Genomic DNA, 20,950 nt, shown 5'->3' with positions numbered 1-20,950 from the left:
CACCAAAATGCAAGCGATACATGGGCACTGTGTCACTTGTATTTTGGGAAATGTAAGGGTTGGAGCACTGGGGTCTCCTCCCAAATCCTGCCTGAAGGAGGTCTTCCATGCTCATGCCCGCATAGGCATCCTCCACGCCCACACAGAGGGTGCCCATGAGAATGGTTGTGCTGTCAGCAAAGCCAGTGGACACATGGTGCCTGAGTGGAGTGCAGGAACACCAGGGTGACAAGTCACAACGTAGCAGTGAAACGTGGCACCCTACCAGGGATAGCTGCGTGCACTGTGGTAAGCTCCAAAAAACAGCGACTTGTGCTAGCTTTGCCCAAGAGATGCATAACCAGACTTGCCAGACAATGTTATGGGGTGGATCTTATCATTTACAGAGTCTGGTGCTGTTTTTGTTCACTGCTCACTCTGCTTCTCCAAAAGGGCTTTGTCATTCAGCGCTGGTAGTGAGGGGATGCCGAGTGCAGCCTGCCTTTTCCTTTCAGCACCACCCGCTAATTAATCCTACTGATTAACACTTACAGAGCACGCAATACCCAATGCTCCTTATTCCAAGCACATAGGCAAACTGGCCAGAGAAATGAAAATAGCTCAATGCTATTAAAGAGAGTAAATTTATAACGTTGCCTGTACATATTGTCTCCTAGAAATAAATGAAAGCCCCATTCCAGCTTGATGAGTGGAGACGCAGCAAGTTCAGCTTGCTTTCTGCACTGCTGGGGCTGACATGGGCAGCTGGGATGGTCTTACATGGAGACATGAAAACCAGAGGAAAGAAAAGTAGAGATCAGCCCCAGCCAGATTTGTATTATGTAGTCTCAAAATAGAGGATGCTTTCAGCTTGGGAAAGCTGATATACACAAAACATCAACTGCTAGAAGAATTACTTGAGATTTGGGAGATTCTGTGGATTATAAAGAAAGAGACTGTTTACGAAACCAAAAATTCTAAAAATTGACCCGCTCCTCTGTTATAACTAAAATCTTGGTTTAGCCTACTAAGTGAAAGGGAAATACGATTGAATAAAGCAGATCCAAACTACTCTGAAGATAATCAACATTTTTAAATGGTGATGCTTTGTATTATATTGTGTGACTACTAATCTAGTTTAAAAATAGATAACATTTACTGTTTTTAGCAAGTGTACAAAACCAGTCACAGTTTGACCCAATTTCCGTGGAAGGATTTATGACTGTTGGATTTCTTTTACCCAGTTGTTCTTCTAGAAATGAAGTGCCTTCTGTAGTAAATCATTTGGGCTATCAGCCACACTTGTCTACACTTTTTCAAGGCTTGTATGACTGCTCTTTGCTTGGCTTTTCTAACTAAGCATACTCACACTTTGCTTTACTCTGTCTTGGGCAGCTAAAAAAAGGTATTACTGTCACTTTTGAATAGATATATATAATTATCAAACTTTGAGATGCCCTAGTCATGATTTCCCATATGAAATCACCTTGTCTAAGGGAAAAAAATTAATTTAAAGTGAAACTTTGCTCTAACAACAGAATCACTGCCCTTATTTATTTCCTCAGTAAGTTTGGCATTTTCAACTCCGTTATGTTGGGAGTTATGATACAAGAGTTGGTTCTTTTCCACTTCCCACAGAGCACCTCCAGGGTGGGAGATGTCCGATGAGCAAGGCGAGCCAGGTGGTGCAGTGCATCAGCCCATGAGAGCCCTCTCCACTTTGTGGGACCAGGGATGTTCCCCACGGCTGCTTGCTAGATTCTCAGCCTCTCCCTCATGGAAGGAGAGCAAGAGGGCCCCATGTTAGCCCTGTTTTATAGAGCAGAAGCACTTCATCAGTCTGTTTTTGCTGCTGAAGGATGTGCATGCATCAGGGAGCCTTCCATGCGTGCTCGTCGTGCCGACTGGAAATGAGACCAACTGGGCTAGAGCAGCAGGATCAGGAATTTCTGCAGCGAGGGCACCTTTCTGAGACACTTCTGTGTCACTGCATGTGCATCCTAAAAGAAGCTCCCGCCTTCCCAAGGCCAAAATTGCAAGCAACTGCATGCTCTGCAAACATGACATAGCTTTCTGCTTGGGTAAATCAAGTAAAGCTTTCTGTGGACGCAATTTGCTGACACTGACTTCAAAAAACTGGGGGCTTTCCCGGTTTGAATATTCTGCTGTCTGTGGAAACTGAGTCCCACACAGTCCACCAAGGAGCAAGGGGCAGATCAGATTGTTTCCTGGCACTTTTCTGTAGAGAAGCTGGGGTGAATACTTTGTTCTTCTTCTCAGAATATTGTCAGTTTCAAGGAGAGGAATCTTCCCTCCGGCCCCACACTCCTTTTGTTCAAAGCAACCCTCTTCTTCACACATGCTGCAGGGGACAGCTGCCTCCATTCCTGACATTCACCCCCTTCCATGACAGGTTGAGAGCTATTCTCAACTAAAGAGCAACCGAGGAGATGGATTTGGGCAGCACAATGCCTGTAAATTATCTTTTTAGAAGCCAAGAGATAGAAAAAAATACCTTACGTTGGCACTTTTAAGCCCCTTGAGCCATTTTGATAATCACTGAAGGAAACAGGATTTTGTAACAGCGCTTGGCAAGTGCATGATGAGCTGCAGTAACTCTTACCATTGTGTTTCTGCAGAAAGCCAATGACTTTTTCCAGCACAGTAGTTTTGTCCATTTTACGGGTGTTGCCTGGAAGCATTGAGCTGAGCTCCTTGATGAGAACATTGAACTGATCACGCCTCTTCTTTTCAGACTTGTTACGCGAAGCCCTGTAGATGGAGAAAAAAAAGATGAGAGGAGCAAGAAGAAAAATCATCGTGCACCTCCTCTTTGTAATGCATGCACGTGGGAATCAGCACGCTGTATGCCTCATCATGTGAAGACTGGCACTGGCAAATCATTCACACAGGAGCAGAGTGGGGACTGATGAAACCATGGGGCATATTCATCTGGGCAGTTTTAAGAGCAGTGAGGGACTCCAGTCATTCAGCTCAGCCACTGTACTGGAATGGGGTCCACCTGCTTTGACTGCCTGCTTTGTGCAGGTCCTCTGGCTACATCAAAGCTGGCTTGTGGTGAGCCATGGGGCTGCCATCTTCCAGTCATTCACATCAGGGAGCTTAGCAGAGGCTCCCACCTGCCTCATATGCTCCCTAGCTCTGTCTCCCTTCCAAGGTCACCAGGGCAAACAGGAGTGATGGCTGATATGTGCATCTTATCCCAGCATGGATGAGAGCCAAGGCCAGGATGTGCACTTTGACCTGGGGCTTGGAAGTGCTAGCACAGTCCCCTGCTTGCTCATAATGCCTGAGTGCAACTGGGAGAATCACTTAAGGTCCAAATGTCACAACTCCTTAAGTGTGAAATGGTGACTCCACAGCTCTAAGCCAGTCCTGCCTATTTTCATGGCTGACTCATCAGAGAAAGCCTACTTCTTCTGCTCTGTTTGAAGAGCTTATAGGAAGAGAGGACTTGATTTCATCTGAGGTGTTTAGGCAACCCCATGATACTGTCATTAAGCTGTTGAAAATCTTTTCAGCTTGTGTACTTTAGTCATTTTTTAAACATATATGAAGTTATGCGGAAAGAAAGGTTTCTGAATGGTCCCCAAGAATATGACAGTCTTTCTACATGAAGACTATCACTCAGGCGTCTGTGGCTGTGTTAAAATAAGTATGATCCAGAAGACGTGTTTGTTCTTCTGAGAGGTCACTGAGCAGGCAAGATTTGCCTCATTAATGACATAAAGAGCTAAAAATCCGGTTATTTGTAGGCAGGAGAGAAAAGCCAAGAGGCCAGTTCTCCTTCTGAGCGTCTCATCCCAGCTAATTCTGCTGTACCTTGTAAGGAGTTCTGTCCACACGCTGGTGCAAATTAGAGTAGAATTTAGCCCGGCATTTACATCCCCCCAAGGACCAGTCCGGCAATAAACATTTTCAGCAGAGAAATCACTGCAGAGGCATCTGGATGTTACTACCGACAGAGGGGCGGGTAATTTTTGTTTGTCTTGCTCTCAACCCTGAACACACTTGGAGATGCACTGGATAGAAGCCAATGTTTGATTATTTTACAGCTTGGAACACGAGAGATTGGGTGGATACTGCCTGACTGATTCCAGCCTGTTCTTACTGCAGTGCAAAAGGCTGTCAGAACAAGATGTGAAAAGCTCCATCCTTATCCTATTTCTGTACAGTTCAAGGGGACTTAAAGAACGTCAACATTTTACTTTCTCATAATTTAGTCCTTGGTTCATTTTAAGCTCAAAGGGTCTTGATCCTCCTGAAAATAAAATAAAGTACCAGCCGTCTATAGGGAAAGTGTTGCTTTGCCAAAATATAAAGATGCCTTGACAGAAATATAAAGTACTTATTTTAACACTTGACATTTTATCAAACAAAGGAAATATAAAAACTCCTTTAATAGAAAGAACACTACCAAGATCTGAATCGATGATCACAGTAACATCTTAAAAAGGGGAAAAAGAAGAAAAAAACCCCACAATTAGGTCATCTAAACTGTCCCTGTACTGTTGTAAATTCTTTTGTTCAGTCCAGTTGTAAATGTCTTAAATAATGCAGGTTTCATCACTTCCCTTGGAAGATTACTGCCTCGCCTTGTTTACTTCATTGCTAGGCCATATCACTTGCAGTAAGCCAAAACAGTCTTAATTCCACACCGCTCATCCCAGTTCTCCTCCCTCCCCACTACTCCAAAAAAATACGTATATCCAAGGGGAAGAAGGAGATGCAGTATGAATAAAATCTGGAATTGTAGTGAATACAGCTAAAGGCAATACAGGACAGCTTGAATTCAGAATGATCAGAACCACCAATTCAAAATGTGTTCTCAACAGCCATTTTTATTCTCACATATTTCCTGCTTATTGTCTTAAAAAGAGGACGATACTTGTTGACCAGCAGCCACAGCACTATGCTGATTTACAATGAAGTGTGACTTTACACTAAATTTCCTATTTCTTTTCGCTGTCCAATGGATTACATTATATATGCATCGAAGCAGGTAGCTGTACTGCATACTTTAATTCAGAGTCTTAAATTTACATTTTATTGGAATGGAAAATGACAATTGCTAGTCCTAATTTACTAAGTGTTGTCTCAAGGTTTACTCCAAGCTGGTTTTGGGTGGAATTTGCAATTCAATTGGATTGTTAAAAAAGTATGTATTTTAAAATAATTTTCTATTAGTTGAAGGAAACTACAAGCAAAAGGGTTAAGAGAAAAAAAAGAATACTTTTTGTTCAAAATTAATAGATCTATAAAATTGAGTATGTTTAATCTAGTATCGAAGAATTTAAAATGAAATAATTGCTTCTGATCTCCATAAGAGCTGAATGTTCAGCCAGTGGCTTCTCTCACATTTAACTTTCTTTAAAGCTTTAGAATAAAACACACAGCTTTTAAATGAATCTCAGTGCTTCTCGTATACTGTAGAAACTGTAGACTTGTGTGAAGCCTCTTATGATTAGGCTGGGGGGTTTGGAAAAGATTCTGCACAGGAGGGCGGTGGGCATGGAACAGGCTCCTCAGGGCAGTGGGCACAGCCCCAAGTGCTGGAGTTCAAGGAGCATTTGGACAGTGCTCACTCTTGGGTGGTTCTGTGTGGAGCCAGTGATTGGACTCAATGACCCTTATGTATCCCTTCAGGATATTCTATGATTCCACGATTTCGAACTTAATTTCCAATTTAGATTTATTTCTAAAAAACAAGAAGTACTTAAATTGCAGTTTAAAGAAGCGATTTCCTCTCTACATCTTAAAAGTTATCTTTTCTTTCATCCACCTTAGAGCAGGCCTGCCCCAGGGCACATCAAAAACTTCCTCCCTGAACAAACGGCATGAAAATCACACCAGATGGTGATGACAATCGCCGATCGTGAGGATACGCCTAATTCTATTTTTGTCCTTTATGTGTTCATTCAATGCATTTTTTTTTCAACAACGCTAATATCTGGAAAACAAGGTCTTAAGCACAATGAGTGCTGATGCCAGCTAGAGGTGGGCTGCCCACTGCCCTCCACCTCCTTGACCCAAGATCCCTGCATCCTACACTCCTCAGGTCCCTGTGCATGAAAAAGACAGATTGTTTGGCGATGTGATGCGACAGGAAGCATCCATTCCGCAAGACCACTCTGTCCACAGGTGTCTGTGTTATTTGTGGGTGTGTTGTCAGAGCCATACGCTGTACTGTGCCCCTATTTTATCAGCCAAACCCTACAAAGGGCAAAGCAGGTGACCCCTTACAGCCCTGCATACACTGGAGGAGGGAGCAAAGGAGAGCGTCTGAGCGTGGCTGCAGTGTGTACTGACCTATACTGGGGAGAAAAGGCTGCAGGGAAGGAAGGAGTGGAGAAGGAATCAAAAGAGATGAAACTGGATCAACTAGTTGTGCCTGGACTGGAAATTACTCTCATTAGGGGGAACCAGGGGAAAAAAATGCATGCAACCAGAGGCTCCCTCTCAAGCAATTAGATTGCGGGCTGCAGTATTGATAATGCTTCCAGAAAAAATAAATAAATGCTTTCAAACAGCCTTTGTGACACTGCAGATGCCAGCCAGATTGGACAGTTATTAGCGTTTTATTGCACGGCTCTTCTGCCTTGAAGCACAGCCCTCCCCTGCCCACAAAGTGCTCGCAACAATTTCCTGCCTACGTATCAGCTGGGACTTTATCGTGGAGCAGAGAATATATGGAAATAAATGTTTCTGCCACTTTATGGCTGACACAGCACTTTGAACAGCCTTTCTCTGTTATGAAGGTAACTTCTGGGTGTTTTCATCACCGTGAGATAGGCACTGCTGAGTAAGTGACCATCACATTACAAAAAAAAAAACCCACGTTTTTAAAGTTCCTTTTCTTTTGCAATATGCTTCTTGTAAAAAAAAAGTCACATATTTTTATACACTCTAGGAGCTCAGGTGATGTGCTACAGCAGCAGGACTACGTCGTTGGTTCTTCAATCCTAGTGCTCTGCACTAATGTGAAAAAACAACCAATGCCTTTGCTTTTTTGACCATTTCTACAGGAAACATTGGTAAGTTATTTTCCTCTTGCAGGGTGGCCACGACTTGCAGTCTGTGATATGGCAGTTTTTCAAGTTGGGCTTGGTTTTATTTTCCTCCCTTCTTTTTGATTAGCTGATTATGGATAAAGCAGCTTCTGCAGCAACAAGCACCATCAAGCTCACCACGAGTTAAAGAGAGTTCCAAAAGAAAAAGCGCTCACCTCTTTGCCCTGTCTTTCTCATCTTCATCCATTAGATTGTCTAAGCAGTTTTTCCTGTGGAAGGAATGCAAGAACCATTATGAATCGTCACGTTGTTAGCTCTACTTTCAGGTTAATCTCAGAGTCACGCTATTTCATTCTAATAACAGAGTGATGATATCCAGGTCAGATAAATGTGTCAGCAGTGCTTTATGCCACAGTACGTGATTTTAAGAAACATCCATTGCAGACAGCGTTATTCCTCAGCGTCACACTAGCTGTAGGGGCTGCAGCCAGGGATCGAGGCTCCCAGGCACAACATTGCGCGCCAGCACTGTACAGAAACAGACATTTCTCGGGGGATTTTCGGTGTTGAGGTTGCTTTCTGCCAGCTTGCAGGCTGGATGAGCCCTGGGCTGAGAGCAAGTTGAGGAGGCACTGGAGGTGCTCCTGTGTTCCCCCCAAATGCTGCCTCCAGCCCCAAACTGCACCCTCGCACCCGCCGCTGCATCCCCCCTGATATTTACTGGATGGGCAGCACCACGCTGCTGGGCTGGCCCAAGCTTCTTCTCCAAAGGGACAGTGTAATGACATGTGGTGATAGCACTCAGTTGCAAAAATCAGCGAGTTTTCCATGTAATGTTTCCTCAAAATGTAGGACATGAGTAACGCTGGAGAGGGGAGGAGGGAAGTTAATTGCTGCGCATTATTTAAGCCCATGGTATTTTCCACCTATGAGTCACACAGGAATGTGCCTGTTTCCAAACTGTCTTATTAAAAATCAGGAGTGAAAAGTTATCAATAGAAAGAACAGTGGATAAATTCCCTCCTTCTGTCAGTGGCACTTTCACAATCCTATTCCACCCGCTCATTACTCAACAGTTAGCTAAGAACACGAAACAACCCTTCAATTTTTTATCAGATGTAAGAGGAATGAGGAATTAAAGCTACGGGTCACTGATTGGAGGGTAAAGCTGGTGCTTCACGGGACTCAATGTGTTGATGGAGCAGCATAAATAGAAAATACGAAGGCTGAGGGGCTGGCAAATTTAAATTGCTGGATTCTGTGATACAGAAAATAAATAGCACAATGTAGTTTATAGGGTTTTTTTTTTTTTCAGATATTTCTTTGGCTTTGAAAACAGGCAAGTCAGCCATAGCACAATCTGTATTTCAGTCCAGGAAAATTTATAGACCCAGTTAAATTTTATTTACCAGCATTCTACAAATCCTACGGGTGATTATTCACCAAGTGCCAAAATGCGGCTGTTAGCCCAATGAGGGAATTCTCAAATAATTCATGTGAAAATGTGTCAACAAACTCAGTATTTTTTACTGTTATTTGCTCACTTACTGAATCTGCAAGGCCCAGCTATGTTACTGGAGAGCAAAGAAGGCATCGTCAGTACGGCAAGGGCTGGCATTTAGCACTCCGTGGCCTTTCCTTGCTAGCGCTTTGCTCACAAGGCTCCATTGCATGCCCTCCTGCTGAATCTAGGACATGACATGAGACACAGGGCACTGTCAGCAGAGGACTTTCTCTGAATCACTGAAGATCCTCCTCTGCTGCACCAGGGGCTCCTCTGTTTGAAGCAGATCCCCAGCAGAAAGCAGGAACGTGGGGACTAGAGCTCTGGGTGGGGGTGGATGGGGCTCTGGGATAGGTGCTACTCAGCCCCATCTGCTTCTGCAAGGCACAACGGTCCTCTGGAAAGCGGCTTCCTGTAGCTGCACTGCATGAACTGTCAAGGAATCATACTGCGAGGAAGCCTCTACCCTTAACCAGAAAACAACAGGTCTGACTGGTTTGCTCTGCCAGGGACCTGGCTAGATCCGTACAGCAATTCACGGCCAGTCTCCAGTAAACAAGGTTTCTCACTGACTAACATGAAATTCTGGACCCGCTGTGCTGTCACTACTGTTAGACAATATCTAATTGTCATTTCACTTCTGTTTGCTCACATGGCAAAATCTCCAGAGCATCGTAAATGTTGCTAACAGTGTTTGCAGGTACATATGTACCGTATGAAATTAAAGCTGTTCTCAATAAAATAGCTACAGCAGAATCTGGCACTGCTGCCTGGCTCCCACCATGCAGGGCCAGCTCATTGCTAGCTGAGGACTTGCACACCAGCTTAGTAGCCAGCTAGGTTCCTTCTGTGGCAAACCATGGACCTCCTCGCCTCTGGGCCTCTGAGGTCTGCCAGAGGGCTTCCCTTATTAGGAGGAGTCTGGACAAGCTGTAAATCCATCACCAGGGCTCTAGGTCATTAGTACATGTATAGAAATATTTTATTTGGTATGCTTTCCCTTTAGTTTTTTCTCTGTTTTTCAAAACAAGTGCTTCTTCAGCTAGCGGGGAAATGGGGCATCCAGAAAACAAAGCCATGCACCCCTGGCTTGGTCATCAGATAAGGAATTACAGCACAAACATCTCCTCCCATTCATTCATACAGACACTAGCTGCTTGGGAAAGGAGTAACTCAGGGATGGTGCCAGCTCTCTGCAGGGACTCCCCAGAAGAAAGACTACATGTGTTTATTTTGATACACCATATTCCCAGTGAACACAGAGCTCACACTACAAAACTTCTCCGGTCTGGATCAGGATCACCTCGTGCTATGCTGGAAGCATGTTTTTCAGGGAGTTAGACTCCTCTGTGTTGGGGAGGTTGGTTTTCCTCCTTACTGTCCTACTGCTCACGAGGATATACTGTAACATGACTGACACTCAAAATACAAGAAAGCAGCTGTTGATTTCTCAGTAAATTGCCACGTGGCAAGCTAATCTCAGCTCCTACAAATCAGCCTGACATTTAACAGGAATTTTCAATCACCTTCATTTAATTCAGCTGAATTATATCTCTCTGTTGATAATGATGAAGATGGAGATGTAAATCTCCTCCAGAGGCCCAGGGCTGTGCCTGGGGAAGCCTGGTGGGTACTCACAGTACTTGTGTTCCTCTAGCCTTACGCCAGGCAGCTTGGGGGGAAGGCTGGGCTCTTCCTCCCCTTCTCTCTCTAGCATGGTGGGTTGTCCCACAGGTGTTCCACAGCATGGTGGGTATTTGCCTGTGCTGGGGAGCACTGCTGTGTCTCAGTGCTAGCAGCTGTACTCCTTTCCTCTCAGCTAAGGCAGAGCTCTAATAGGAGGTAGCATGGACTAAAAAGTGGAGTATTTCTTTTCCCTTGCTGGGAGGAAAAGAGAAAGAACCGCAAGTCATAGGACCATTAGGGTTGAAAAGACTTCTCAGATCATCTAGTCCAACCTGCCCATCCCCTCCATGCCCATTGACCATGTCCCCCAGTGCCACATCCACACGGTTCTTGAACTCCTCCAGGGATGGTGACTCCACCACCTCCCTGGGCAGCCTGTGCCAGTGCCTCACCGCTCTTTCTGAGAAGGAATTGTTCCTAATATCCAAACTGAATCTCCTATGGGGCAACTTGAGGCCATTACCTCTCATCCTACCGGAAGTCCCAGTGAGGAGGGTGAGGTGGGGGCACAGGGTGAGGTTGTAAATGTGACTTCATTCTTTGGGGAAAATCCACTCCTTCTGAGAAAAAATGTTTCCTAATATCCAACCTCAAATGGGAATCAAGGGGTCACAGGCAACAATTGACCATCTGAATGTTTAAAATTGCTTTTTCTGTGTTTCTCTGACACAGACGAAGCACTCGGACATCCCACAGTGGCAGCTATGATGCATACACACAGGAAGGATTCATATAAATGCAAATCAGAATAAATCAAGAGATTCATAGACAAATTTAATGCACCTCTCCAAATTTACTTTCAGACGGAAATCTCCAAGCTACTGGAACACACAGCTAAATACAGCACAGTACACCCCTACCAATCCAAAATGATTCACAAAAATGTAAACAGAATACAATTTAAGAAAATAATACCTCACTTTCCTCATGATATAGATTGTTATTTGAGAAGACACTGTGGTTTTCAGCAGGAGAAAGACAGTCTCCAGTTACTAGAGGTCATGTAATGCTGCAATTGTTATGGGAATCACTATTTTTACTATCAAAGGAGAAATCCAGCAGCATGGCACGTGTCTGGGGTTAGAGTTATGACTGTCTTTGCCTGACAGCGTGCAATTCAGTCTTCCTTTAGTCAGTGGTTTGCTACATTCTGTTTACACTAGAGAAGAAGTTGTTTATAGGTTTCCAAAAAAGACCCAACACAAAAAGAAAAGAAGAAGAAAACTTTTGGAGGAAATATTGGACCCGATGAAACTCATGGGCTTCTCCGTGTTTCACACATATGTTTACAGCGAATCTGTATATGGTGACTGGCTTAAAGCAAAACAGACATAAAAAAATAATCCAAATGCAGACACGGAAAATGATGTAATTTGACAGAAATTAATGCTCCGCTCTTCCGAACTGGGGTTGGCAGGGACTGCTCACAGGTAATGCAACTGAGTGTCACGTCATACTGAGAAGTAAGGGCTCATACTGTACTCTGTTTTTATTCTTTATTTAGTGAGAAAAGGTATCCTTTCCTGTTCATCAGAAGTGTTGCACCTATTGCTGTGAGCTGTTTGACAGCTTCCCCCTGCTGCCCTGGTGGCAGTTAGATTTCAGGGTGTGCAGTGCGTGAGCCCCCTATAGCTGTGGCACAATTTGCGTCCGTCTGAGCTAGGAGGAGCACAGCTAATGCCAGCAGCGCAGTGCTGCAGGGAGGGCAGCCAGGGTGAGCGTGGGGCATCCTTTATCTCTAGCTTGTGAGCAAGGCGTAAAGTTTGTGCAGAGCCTGGCGTCCCTGACAGAGATCAGGACGTGCATGCTCGTTATCTTTCTTATTATGATTGTTACCGAGTGGCTAATGCCACTCAGACTTCAGTGAGCAGGATAAGTGAATCCTCGGGTCCAGCCCCACGCTGCTCTCCCCTCACACAGCTGCAAACAGAAAGGCAAACAAATTAAAGTAACATTAATCAGCAAAGACTGCCATCTGTATAACTCCGAGCACTTTTCCGCGTGCCCGTCCCCTTCCAGCAATGCTAAACAGGATTAGCCTTCCGTGGGCGGACGGGAAAAGTAGGTCAGTTCGGTAACACTGCTGCGTGTGATGAACGGAGGACGTGATTGCCATGGTCTGCTCGCAGCCCGCTCTCCTGCGGAGTGGGACCTGGGCTTGTCACATGGCCCTCTTGAAGGAAAGCCTGTTCTTCTGGGGAGAAGGACTGCCCCTTCACAGAAGGGCAACACACTTATAGAAGCAGGGATATGGTGAGACAGGGATGGTGTGCTGGAACGGATGGGTGCGTTTTAACAAGGAAACAGGCACGGGGCAGTTAAAGGCTACATCATTACTGGATTGGCATATGTGTATTCCTCCCTTCTTACGAAACTATGCAGAATTGGGCAGTGTGCAACTGCTGTAAGCTCAGGAAAAGCGGGACTTAGAAAACTAGGGTGCACAGCCAAATTTTTGTCAAAGGTTGTGAGTGGGCAATGTGGCAAGGGATGGTAAATCATCCACTGGAGTTACTGTCTTTCTATATTGACTTTATTGGGTGTGTAGGGATGGTGTCTGGAAAGCCAAAGCTCACCTGCAGTTGACACTTGCAGGGAACATCAATGGCAACAAGAAGAGCTTGTTCTGCAATATCACAGTAGTAAAAGGTTGAATAAGGAAGGACTGCTACAAAACTGGATGGGTGAGTGGATGAATGACAGCAAAGGGATCACACAATCATAGAATCATTTGAGTTGGAAGGGACATTTAAAGGTTATTTATAGTCCAAACCCCCGCAATGAACAGGGACACCTACAGCTAGATCAGGTCGCTCAGAGCCCCATCCAGCCTGACCTTGAATGTCTCAAGGGACAGGACTTCTACCATCAATCTGGGCAACCTGTTCCAGTGCCTCACCACCCTTATTGTAAAAAAAGTTCTTCCTTATATCCAGTCTAAATCTCCCCTCTTTCAGTTAGAAACCATTTCCCCTTGTCCTGTCACAACAGACCCCACTAAAAATTCTGTCCCCTTCTTCCTTATAGCCCCCTTTAGATACTGGAAGATATGTTTGAGGTACTGATGCCTTCATCCTAGCCTTTCCCCACAAGATCACCCAGGCTCTGTGTTGGAGGAAGGATCATGGAGGAACAGAAGGACCAGCAACAGGTGAGGGTCAGCTCAAGGAACTCAAAGGACCTTGAGGAAACTTGACCCATACAAGCTGGTGGGGCCTGATGGGCTGCCTCTACAGGTACTGGGAGAGCTGGTGCTGTCCTCACTAGGCTGATCTCTCTCATCTCTGAGAGACTGTGGAGACTCAGGGAGGTCCCTGGTTACTGGAGAAAGGCTGATATGCCCATCTTTAACAATAATAACAACAAAAAACCAACCAGAAGGCAACAGGGAACAACAAGCCAGTCAGCCTTACTTCAGTTCCTGGGAAATCATGGAGTGAGTCCACAGACCATATGTCTGGATGCATGAAAGAGAACAGTCAGGATGGATTTACCAAGAGTAAATCATGCCAGAGCAACCTGATTGCCTGTTATAAATGACAAGATCTGTAGATGGAAAGGTAGCACTGAATGCCATTTATGTTGGCTTCATGCTCAAAGGCAGGGCTGCCATCAGGGGAACCCAAAAAGGCTGGTGGAAAGAGCTGTCAGGAACCTCATGAAATTTAACAGGGACAACAGTCATATTCTGCATCTGGGAAGGAAGAGCCTTTGATGCTGGTACAGGCTGGAGTCCTGGCAGGCAGAAAGCTGTGCGTGAGGTGGTGCACCTTTGTACCCTGGGTGGCATGAACAGGAGCATGACTTGATTGAGGAAAAAGGTTATTCCCCTTGACTCAGCACTTGTTAGACTATGTCTAGGGTAGGAGTGTCCAGTTTTGGACTCCTCAGCACTGAAAGGATTGGATGGATTTCATGAGAGGGCCCCCGGGGTGGTAGGACCTGAAGCACTTCCCCATGAGGAGAGGCTGGGGAAATTGAGATGGTTCACTGTTGTCAAGGGATGGCTTTGAGGCACCTAGTAGGCCCACCAGAACCTACAGCAGATTGATGAGGAGCTAGAATCAGGCTCCTCATGGCAATGTGGGATGGAGAGGAAGAAATAATGAGCATCGGTTGAAAAAAGAGAGGAGAAACTTTGTCCATGGGGACAGCCAGGCAGTGGTGGAGACTGCCCAGAGAGGCTGCACTGTTCCCATCCTTAGAGGCTGTTAAGACCTGACAGGACATCCCTGAGCAACATAGCCTGACCCCAGAGCTTCCATGCTTTGAGTGGAAGACTGGGCTGGAGGCTGATTGTGGTCCCTTCCAACACGAATTGTCCTGTAGTTCTGGATCTACTCAGCTGGCTACTACCAGGAACATCCTTGTGCTTCCTGAATAAGTTCCTATATAACATATGTTCTTGAAATCTATTTTAATGTTTTTCTCTTCTGTGCTACCAATACCTTGTGTGCTGTCTCCTCTACACTGACATTTTTCCTGCTTTATAAACCTGCCAATAGGGAGAAAAGAACGTGATATTTTAACATTGCAAGTCTGTATGTTGTGCATCTGTGATGTCATTTTTAGACATCAATTTAAAAGAATATTCACTTTATTATAGAATTAGGAAAAAAAAAAATTTAAGGGAGAGAAGAAGAAAAAGTCCTGTCATGAGAAAGGCCCTTAACCGCAAAATAAATTTATTTTTCTCTCTCTGCTTCTCATGTTCTTAATCTGTTTTAGGTATTTATAAAACCTTAATCCTCACAGTATCAGAAGCCCCAAATGTACAAAGGCTTTAACATGTACTTAACTCTATACTGCTTTAAGAAGACCCCTATGTACTTATATTTTTGCAAAATCCAAGCCTAAACGTACAGGTAGAGCTGCACCAAATATTTTGTAATTATTAGCTCCGAAACCTTCCCCTGAAGATGGTCTCAGTTATAAAGTATTCTCTGTTGTAGAAGTCTGTTAAAGTTTATTTGCTTCTGCAAATATTTAAATAAGTAGAATAATCTAACATCTGACCTATGATCTGACGGTCAAACGCTCAGCCAAAATAGGCAAACTGGCAGGATATGTGAGTATAACACTCAGAAGAGTTGTTTGTCAAAATCTCAAGGATTGTTGTGTTGTTTGGCACGAACTAACTGGGAAGCACTGACACAAGCAGAAAATCAGTCTTTTTTGATAGGACTGTTGTCAAAGTCACTATCTTTTTTTTTCTTCCCAGCAGCAATAGCCTTGACAAGATCCTTCTAATCCTTTCCATCCAATTAAACAGGCTACAGTTGCACTACAGTGTAAAGCAGAATATCCAGGAGCTGAAATAGGTTGGTCTCATTCCCCCCACTTTTTGTCTGTTAACTATTTAGGGATGCTCTCAAGGAACCAAGTTACTCTTCTTTTAAAGGCACTGGGCCTGGGTACAACCTTACTAACAATGGAGAAATTTACTTCAGAAGGGAATTATGAATTTCTGACAGGGCTGTCAAAATTTACATTAGCTTTGATGGTGTCCCCTCCGTGCTTGAGGTGCTGAAGTATGAGGCCATGGGTTTCTGTGGAGATTTCAGCAGGAAAGCACACCAGAAACTAAACAAGAAGTCTGATTTCTTTCTAGGTTTAGGTACTTAAACACATATGGTAGCTCTCTCTCCATTGGGCAGGACCTGAGGAGAAAGTTCATCTTCTCTTGGTGGCCTTGCCTTCTCCTTGGCCTATGGTACCTTGATGGCTTCCTGGTGGACCCACCTCCACAGAGTGAAGCCTGGGACTCGAGCTGGACAGTGAGTGCTTTCCTTGGCCTTCCTCACAGGTGTCCCAGCATGGTGACAACCATGGGGACTCAGCTGCTCTGGCATTGATGGGGGCTGGAGGTGGGAGGTGTGTGACAAAACACAGCCGCTACTGCACAGAGCCTGTAAGAAGCAAGAGCTTCCCTGTCCTGAGAAAATGCAAAGCTGTGGCCTAAATCTGCTGCTGTACATGGGAAAAAAATCCCAGCACGATATAAAGAAATACAGATATCAACACCAATAATCCCATCACTTTTGTGTTAACAGCTTGATAACATATCTGCTTATAACTCACACACTGCACTAAATTTTCTGCTCTATAGTAACTATCATATTCCTGTCAGCAGAACTAAATATTTAATCATCTAGGGAGATGAATCATGAAAATCTGTTTTGGGGAGATATTTTTAAATGGACACTTTGTTGTCACTTAATTTTGAGAATTTGCTGTCTCTCTCATCTCTTGGGAGGGACCTCGTAAGCCTGTGACCACACAGGCTATTGCCCTGTACCACCTGCGGTCTCCCTTGCAGGTTAATCATGTAAGCTAAGGGGTTTTAAGGTCACCTCTGACAAGATCAAGCTCAGAGTCTGTCTGGGCACTCCCAAGCCTAGAGATACAGAGTCCAGAGACCTGTGGTCTGCCTGTTTTCAAGGACTTTTTGGCTGGATGCTCTCCCATTGCTATCTCGTAGTTTCATGTCCAAGTCCGTAAGACTGCTGAGATTTCAGACGCAGCATCAGACCAAGGCTGCACCCATGGTTTGCACCATGTAACGCATTTGTGACCACGACTCTCTCCCAGTGCTGGCTGAGCCTTGGTGCCAGCACATCCCACCAATGTGCCAAGTGCTGATGCTCTCAGCCCACTCCTGCTACCAGCGGTTCCCATCTTTACACCAACAAAGTTTCTCCAGTGTGTTGTAAAATTCAAATCAGGTTGTACAAAATTAATCTCTGAGGAAAAAGGATAATTATTAAAGAGCTTCATTAGTGCTTTGCAATCTTAATTATGATAATTATATTTTTGTAGCTAATATAACTGAACTCCTGCTTTTAAATCCCATTAATAAGCATTTTAATCCTTCTCCTACTGGGACAACAAATGCATAACGTTGAACTTTATATTTACATAGGGCAGTTTTAAATAAAAATGATGCGCTGTTGTTTACTTAGGGTTTCCATTCCCTTTTATCTGCACTTTGAATATGCACCTTCTCCCAAAACATAAGAAATAAGATGAACTCAGCATCTTGGGCTCAGCTTCTCTTCCTGGCAATGAGAGGGTGGGAGAAGATTAGCTAGCTCCAATCCTGCTGCCATGGGCAGGGGCATGTCTCAGCAGCTCAGGCTGCCCAAGGCCCCATCAACCTGGCCTTGAGCTCCTCCAGGGATGAGGCACCCACAGTTTCTCTGGGCAGCCTGTGCCAGCGCCTCACCGCCCTCATCATGTAAACTCAGAGTGGCCCAGCTACCATGAGGAGCCCACCTGCACCTTGCTGGCAACCACAACCACTCTACCCCACCACCATGTTCCATGGCACTGCTGCAAGGAGCCAGTGGAGCTCTGCCCATGCTTACCCTGGATCAAGTTCTTCAAACAGCATGCTCTGAATTGTGTCACCTCTTCCACAAAAGCAGTGGGTGCTGGCTAAAGCCAGCAAGGCAGACACACTACAGAGCTATGATTTACCACTGAAGTCTGATACATCTGTTTCCTCTTATTTTGGTAAGCTGTGCACCATAACCGATGGTCAGAACCAGGGAAAAAGGAGGCAGGTAGGAGGAAAGGTCGAAAGAAATCTCAGTGAAAAAGGAATGCCTAATTCATTTGGTGTGTGAGCAGGAACAGGCACCTACCCATCCAGCTGCTGGACATCTTGAAATTTACCAGCAAGTGACACCAGTACAAATGGCTTTTTCTGACCGTAGTTTATAAACCCTGACAGAGTAGAACTTGCTGTGTCCTACATTACAAACCGCCCACTACCACCCAGTTGCAGTGGGCTAGTGGAATTCTGTATAAATCTGATTGCAGATGAACATTTCACAGTTACTAACACAGAGAGAGTAAAAGATCAAAGGTGGAACAGCATACAAATTCAGATATCTCAATAAAGAAATGAAAACAATAAAGCATATATTAAATATTATCTGCCCATTAATCTCTGGAGTAAATTCAGAAAACTAATTAAAAGCTTCTACACAGATAAATGATAAGCTTCTTTATTCAATGAGCTCAACATATGAACAAACAGAGGTTTGTGTTGATATCATCGTTATTAGCGATTGCATTAAAGCAAATGATTTTTGTTGTGCTACTGGGAATACAGTGATTTGAAAAACAAAATGCTAAGAGAGAAAAAATTCAAATCTTCACTGTACTGAACATATCACATTTCCTATTCTTTTTTTATTTATTTTGGGTAATGATAACTCTTATAGGTCAGCATGATGAAAAACAACATCAAAAACCAGAAAAACCTAACCAACCAAACAAAAAAACATGAGGAAGAGAATAGACTAAAGCCTGTACAGAACCAGCAGAAATTTCTGCATAACCATTCTACAGTGCAAGTCCAGCTTTATTGGGAAACATTGTCTTCCTGCATGGGAAATTCTCTTATTCATCAGTTGTTACTACACCCTGTGTCTCTTTTCCTGCTCTCGGCGTCAGTAGTGGCAGGGAATTTTGACTGAATTTTGTAGGGAGGCTTGTCTCCTCAACCGTAATTGATAGATGTTCTATTTTTGTGGTGAAACAGCTCTGTGTTGCGTGACGTGGCGTTGCAGTGCTGCATGGGGAGCTTGTGAGGCAGCCAGAGATGCTTTCTGGGGTGCCCAGGGCACAGCCTCCTCCCAGGCAACTCTTCTGAGGGGTGCTGCTTGGAAAAGGGGGATCCTGAGCAATGTTTAAGACAACGGATTTTACGGCTGAAGTTGTGCATTCAGTATAAGTGCAGCACCTGAAATAATTTAAATACATAGTTGGTCCTGAATCAGGTTATTTAGGATCCATTAAAATGGATCTGGCCCCAGATACTAAGATATCCTCCTGTGGCCCCTATGCAAGAAAATACAGGCAGACTTGATTTTTTTAGCCAGGATGCATTCTGGTGACCCAGGGCTGATCAGTATAAGAACAGCTTGAAATAGATGAAATGGGAGAATGAGAGCAAAATATAACTGCCTTTGTTTATATTTTTTATTCATATTCAAGCATCTCCCTACTTCATACTGTACAGGAACATCTCCCTGTTGACTAAAATGGAATAGAGGTTTCAGAATGTCTCAACATAATGTCCTTTTGAACACAGGCTAAATTCAGGATATAGTCCAGAGAGTATAAAGTGCATTTAAGTGTTAGCATATTCATTCAGCTGCTGTGTTCTAGAAACAGAGAAGTCATTAAAATCCCCATAGCAAAGCATCAAATTATGCCTCTGCCAGATATTAACTTTGAAAAGAAAGAATAAAGGCACTCTGAAAACCATAGTGAAGTACCAATCTGCTGATTCACCTCATGCTCACGTACTGTGAAAGTTAGAATTGCAAAATAATGAATCTTTTCTGCGCCAAATGGTATTGGTAGGAAAGCATGTTTTGGCTATGATGGGTGCTTCTTTCAATTCTCAATGTGCATTTACCCTTCCCACTTGCAAGCAAATTTGCTGTCAGAATGTCAGGCTGACTTGCTGTTTTATTTGCCATCTGTGTCATGTATTCATACAGACACACTAAGTGTGTGTCCCAAAAAGCCTGAATTGTTGCACGTTGTTACATACCATTCATAATTACCAGGGGTAAAAATCACAAGACAAAAAAAAAAAGAGGACAGACCTCTATTCATTTTATTTTAAACACAGTGCCATGGCCACTACTGGAGCACCACAGATAGAAAAATAGGACCTGAACACCTTCAGCATACCATGATTTTCACAGGTAATGTAAAAAAGTCAGCACTAACTACTTTGCAGAAAGTAAAATACTTTACAGTAAAATCCTTTAACATCTTTATCAATGACATAGGCAGTGGAATTGAGTGTACCCTGAGCAAGTTTGCTGATAGCACTAAGATGAGTGGTGCAGCAGACACAATAGAAGGGATGTCATCCAGTGGGACCTGGACATGCTTGAAAAGTGGGCACATGAGAATCTAGTGAAGTTCAACGAGGCCAAGTGCAAGGTGTTGCACTTGGGTCAAGGCAATCTCAGATATGGGTACAGACTGGGAGAAGGACTCACAGAGAGCAGTCCTGTGGAGAAGGACTTGGGGGTCCTTATGGATGAAAAGCTGCACATGAGCTAGCAGTGTGCTCTTGCAGCTTAGGAGACCAATTGTATCCTCGGCTGCATCAACAGAGGGGTGGCCAGCAGGGAGAGGGAGGTGACTGTCCCCCTCTGCTCTGCCCTTGTGAGGCCCCAGCTGGAGAACTGGGTCCAGGCCTGGGGCCACCAGTAGAAGAAGGATGCAAAGCTGTTGGAGGTCTGTGGCCCAGAGGAGGGCCACCAAGATGATCAGAGGTCTGGAGCACCTCTCCTATGAGGAGAGGCTGAGGGAGTTGGTCTTGTTTAGCTTGGAGAAGAGAAGGCTCTGGGGAGACTTCATTGTGTCCTTCCAGTACTTGAAGGGAGCTTATAAGCAGGAGGGGGACCAACGTTTTACACAATCAGATAGTGATAGGACAAGGGGGAATGAGTTTAAACTAAAAGAGAGATTTTGGTTAGACAGTCCGAAGAAATTTGTTACTCAGAGGGGTGGTGAGGCATACCTGATCCAGCTTTGAACAAGCAGTGAAGCAGGAATGTGGCTCAGTGTAGGCTTGCTAGCTTACATTGCTACTCAGTGCCACCATAAATATGTTTTACAGGACAGCTAGATGTAGGAGGAAAAAAGGGAAAAAGAGAAAAAGGAGAAAAGAGGTGGAAGCAGCTGGCAGGGAGCCCTAGTGGTTGATGGGCTA

The 20,950-nt window shown here is 44.3% G+C and overlaps 1 protein-coding gene across 7 annotated transcripts in view; it reads right to left on the bottom strand.

The window, feature by feature from the left end:
* Positions 1-20,950, bottom strand: part of NPAS2 (neuronal PAS domain protein 2) — a 99,535-nt gene that overhangs the window by 44,072 nt on the left and 34,513 nt on the right. For 6 of the 7 annotated variants that reach the window (XM_021413348.1, XM_021413358.1, XM_021413338.1 and 3 more), the window contains 2 exons: positions 7,226-7,279; positions 2,603-2,751 (listed from right to left, as the gene is read on the bottom strand). In XM_021413348.1, the coding sequence (XP_021269023.1) occupies positions 2,603-2,751; positions 7,226-7,257 (181 nt within the window). In that variant the 5' untranslated portion in view covers positions 7,258-7,279. Of the gene's footprint in view, positions 1-2,602; positions 2,752-7,225; positions 7,280-8,558; positions 10,520-20,950 lie in introns of those variants that run through there. The other variant, XM_021413329.1, reaches the window with a different exon arrangement.

This window comes from Numida meleagris, chromosome 1 (genome assembly GCF_002078875.1).
Source record: "Numida meleagris isolate 19003 breed g44 Domestic line chromosome 1, NumMel1.0, whole genome shotgun sequence".
In the NCBI taxonomy this organism is placed as follows: Eukaryota; Metazoa; Chordata; class Aves; order Galliformes; family Numididae; genus Numida; species Numida meleagris.
The sequence above is the reverse complement of the archived record's forward strand: the minus strand, read 5'-3'. Positions and strand labels throughout refer to the sequence as shown.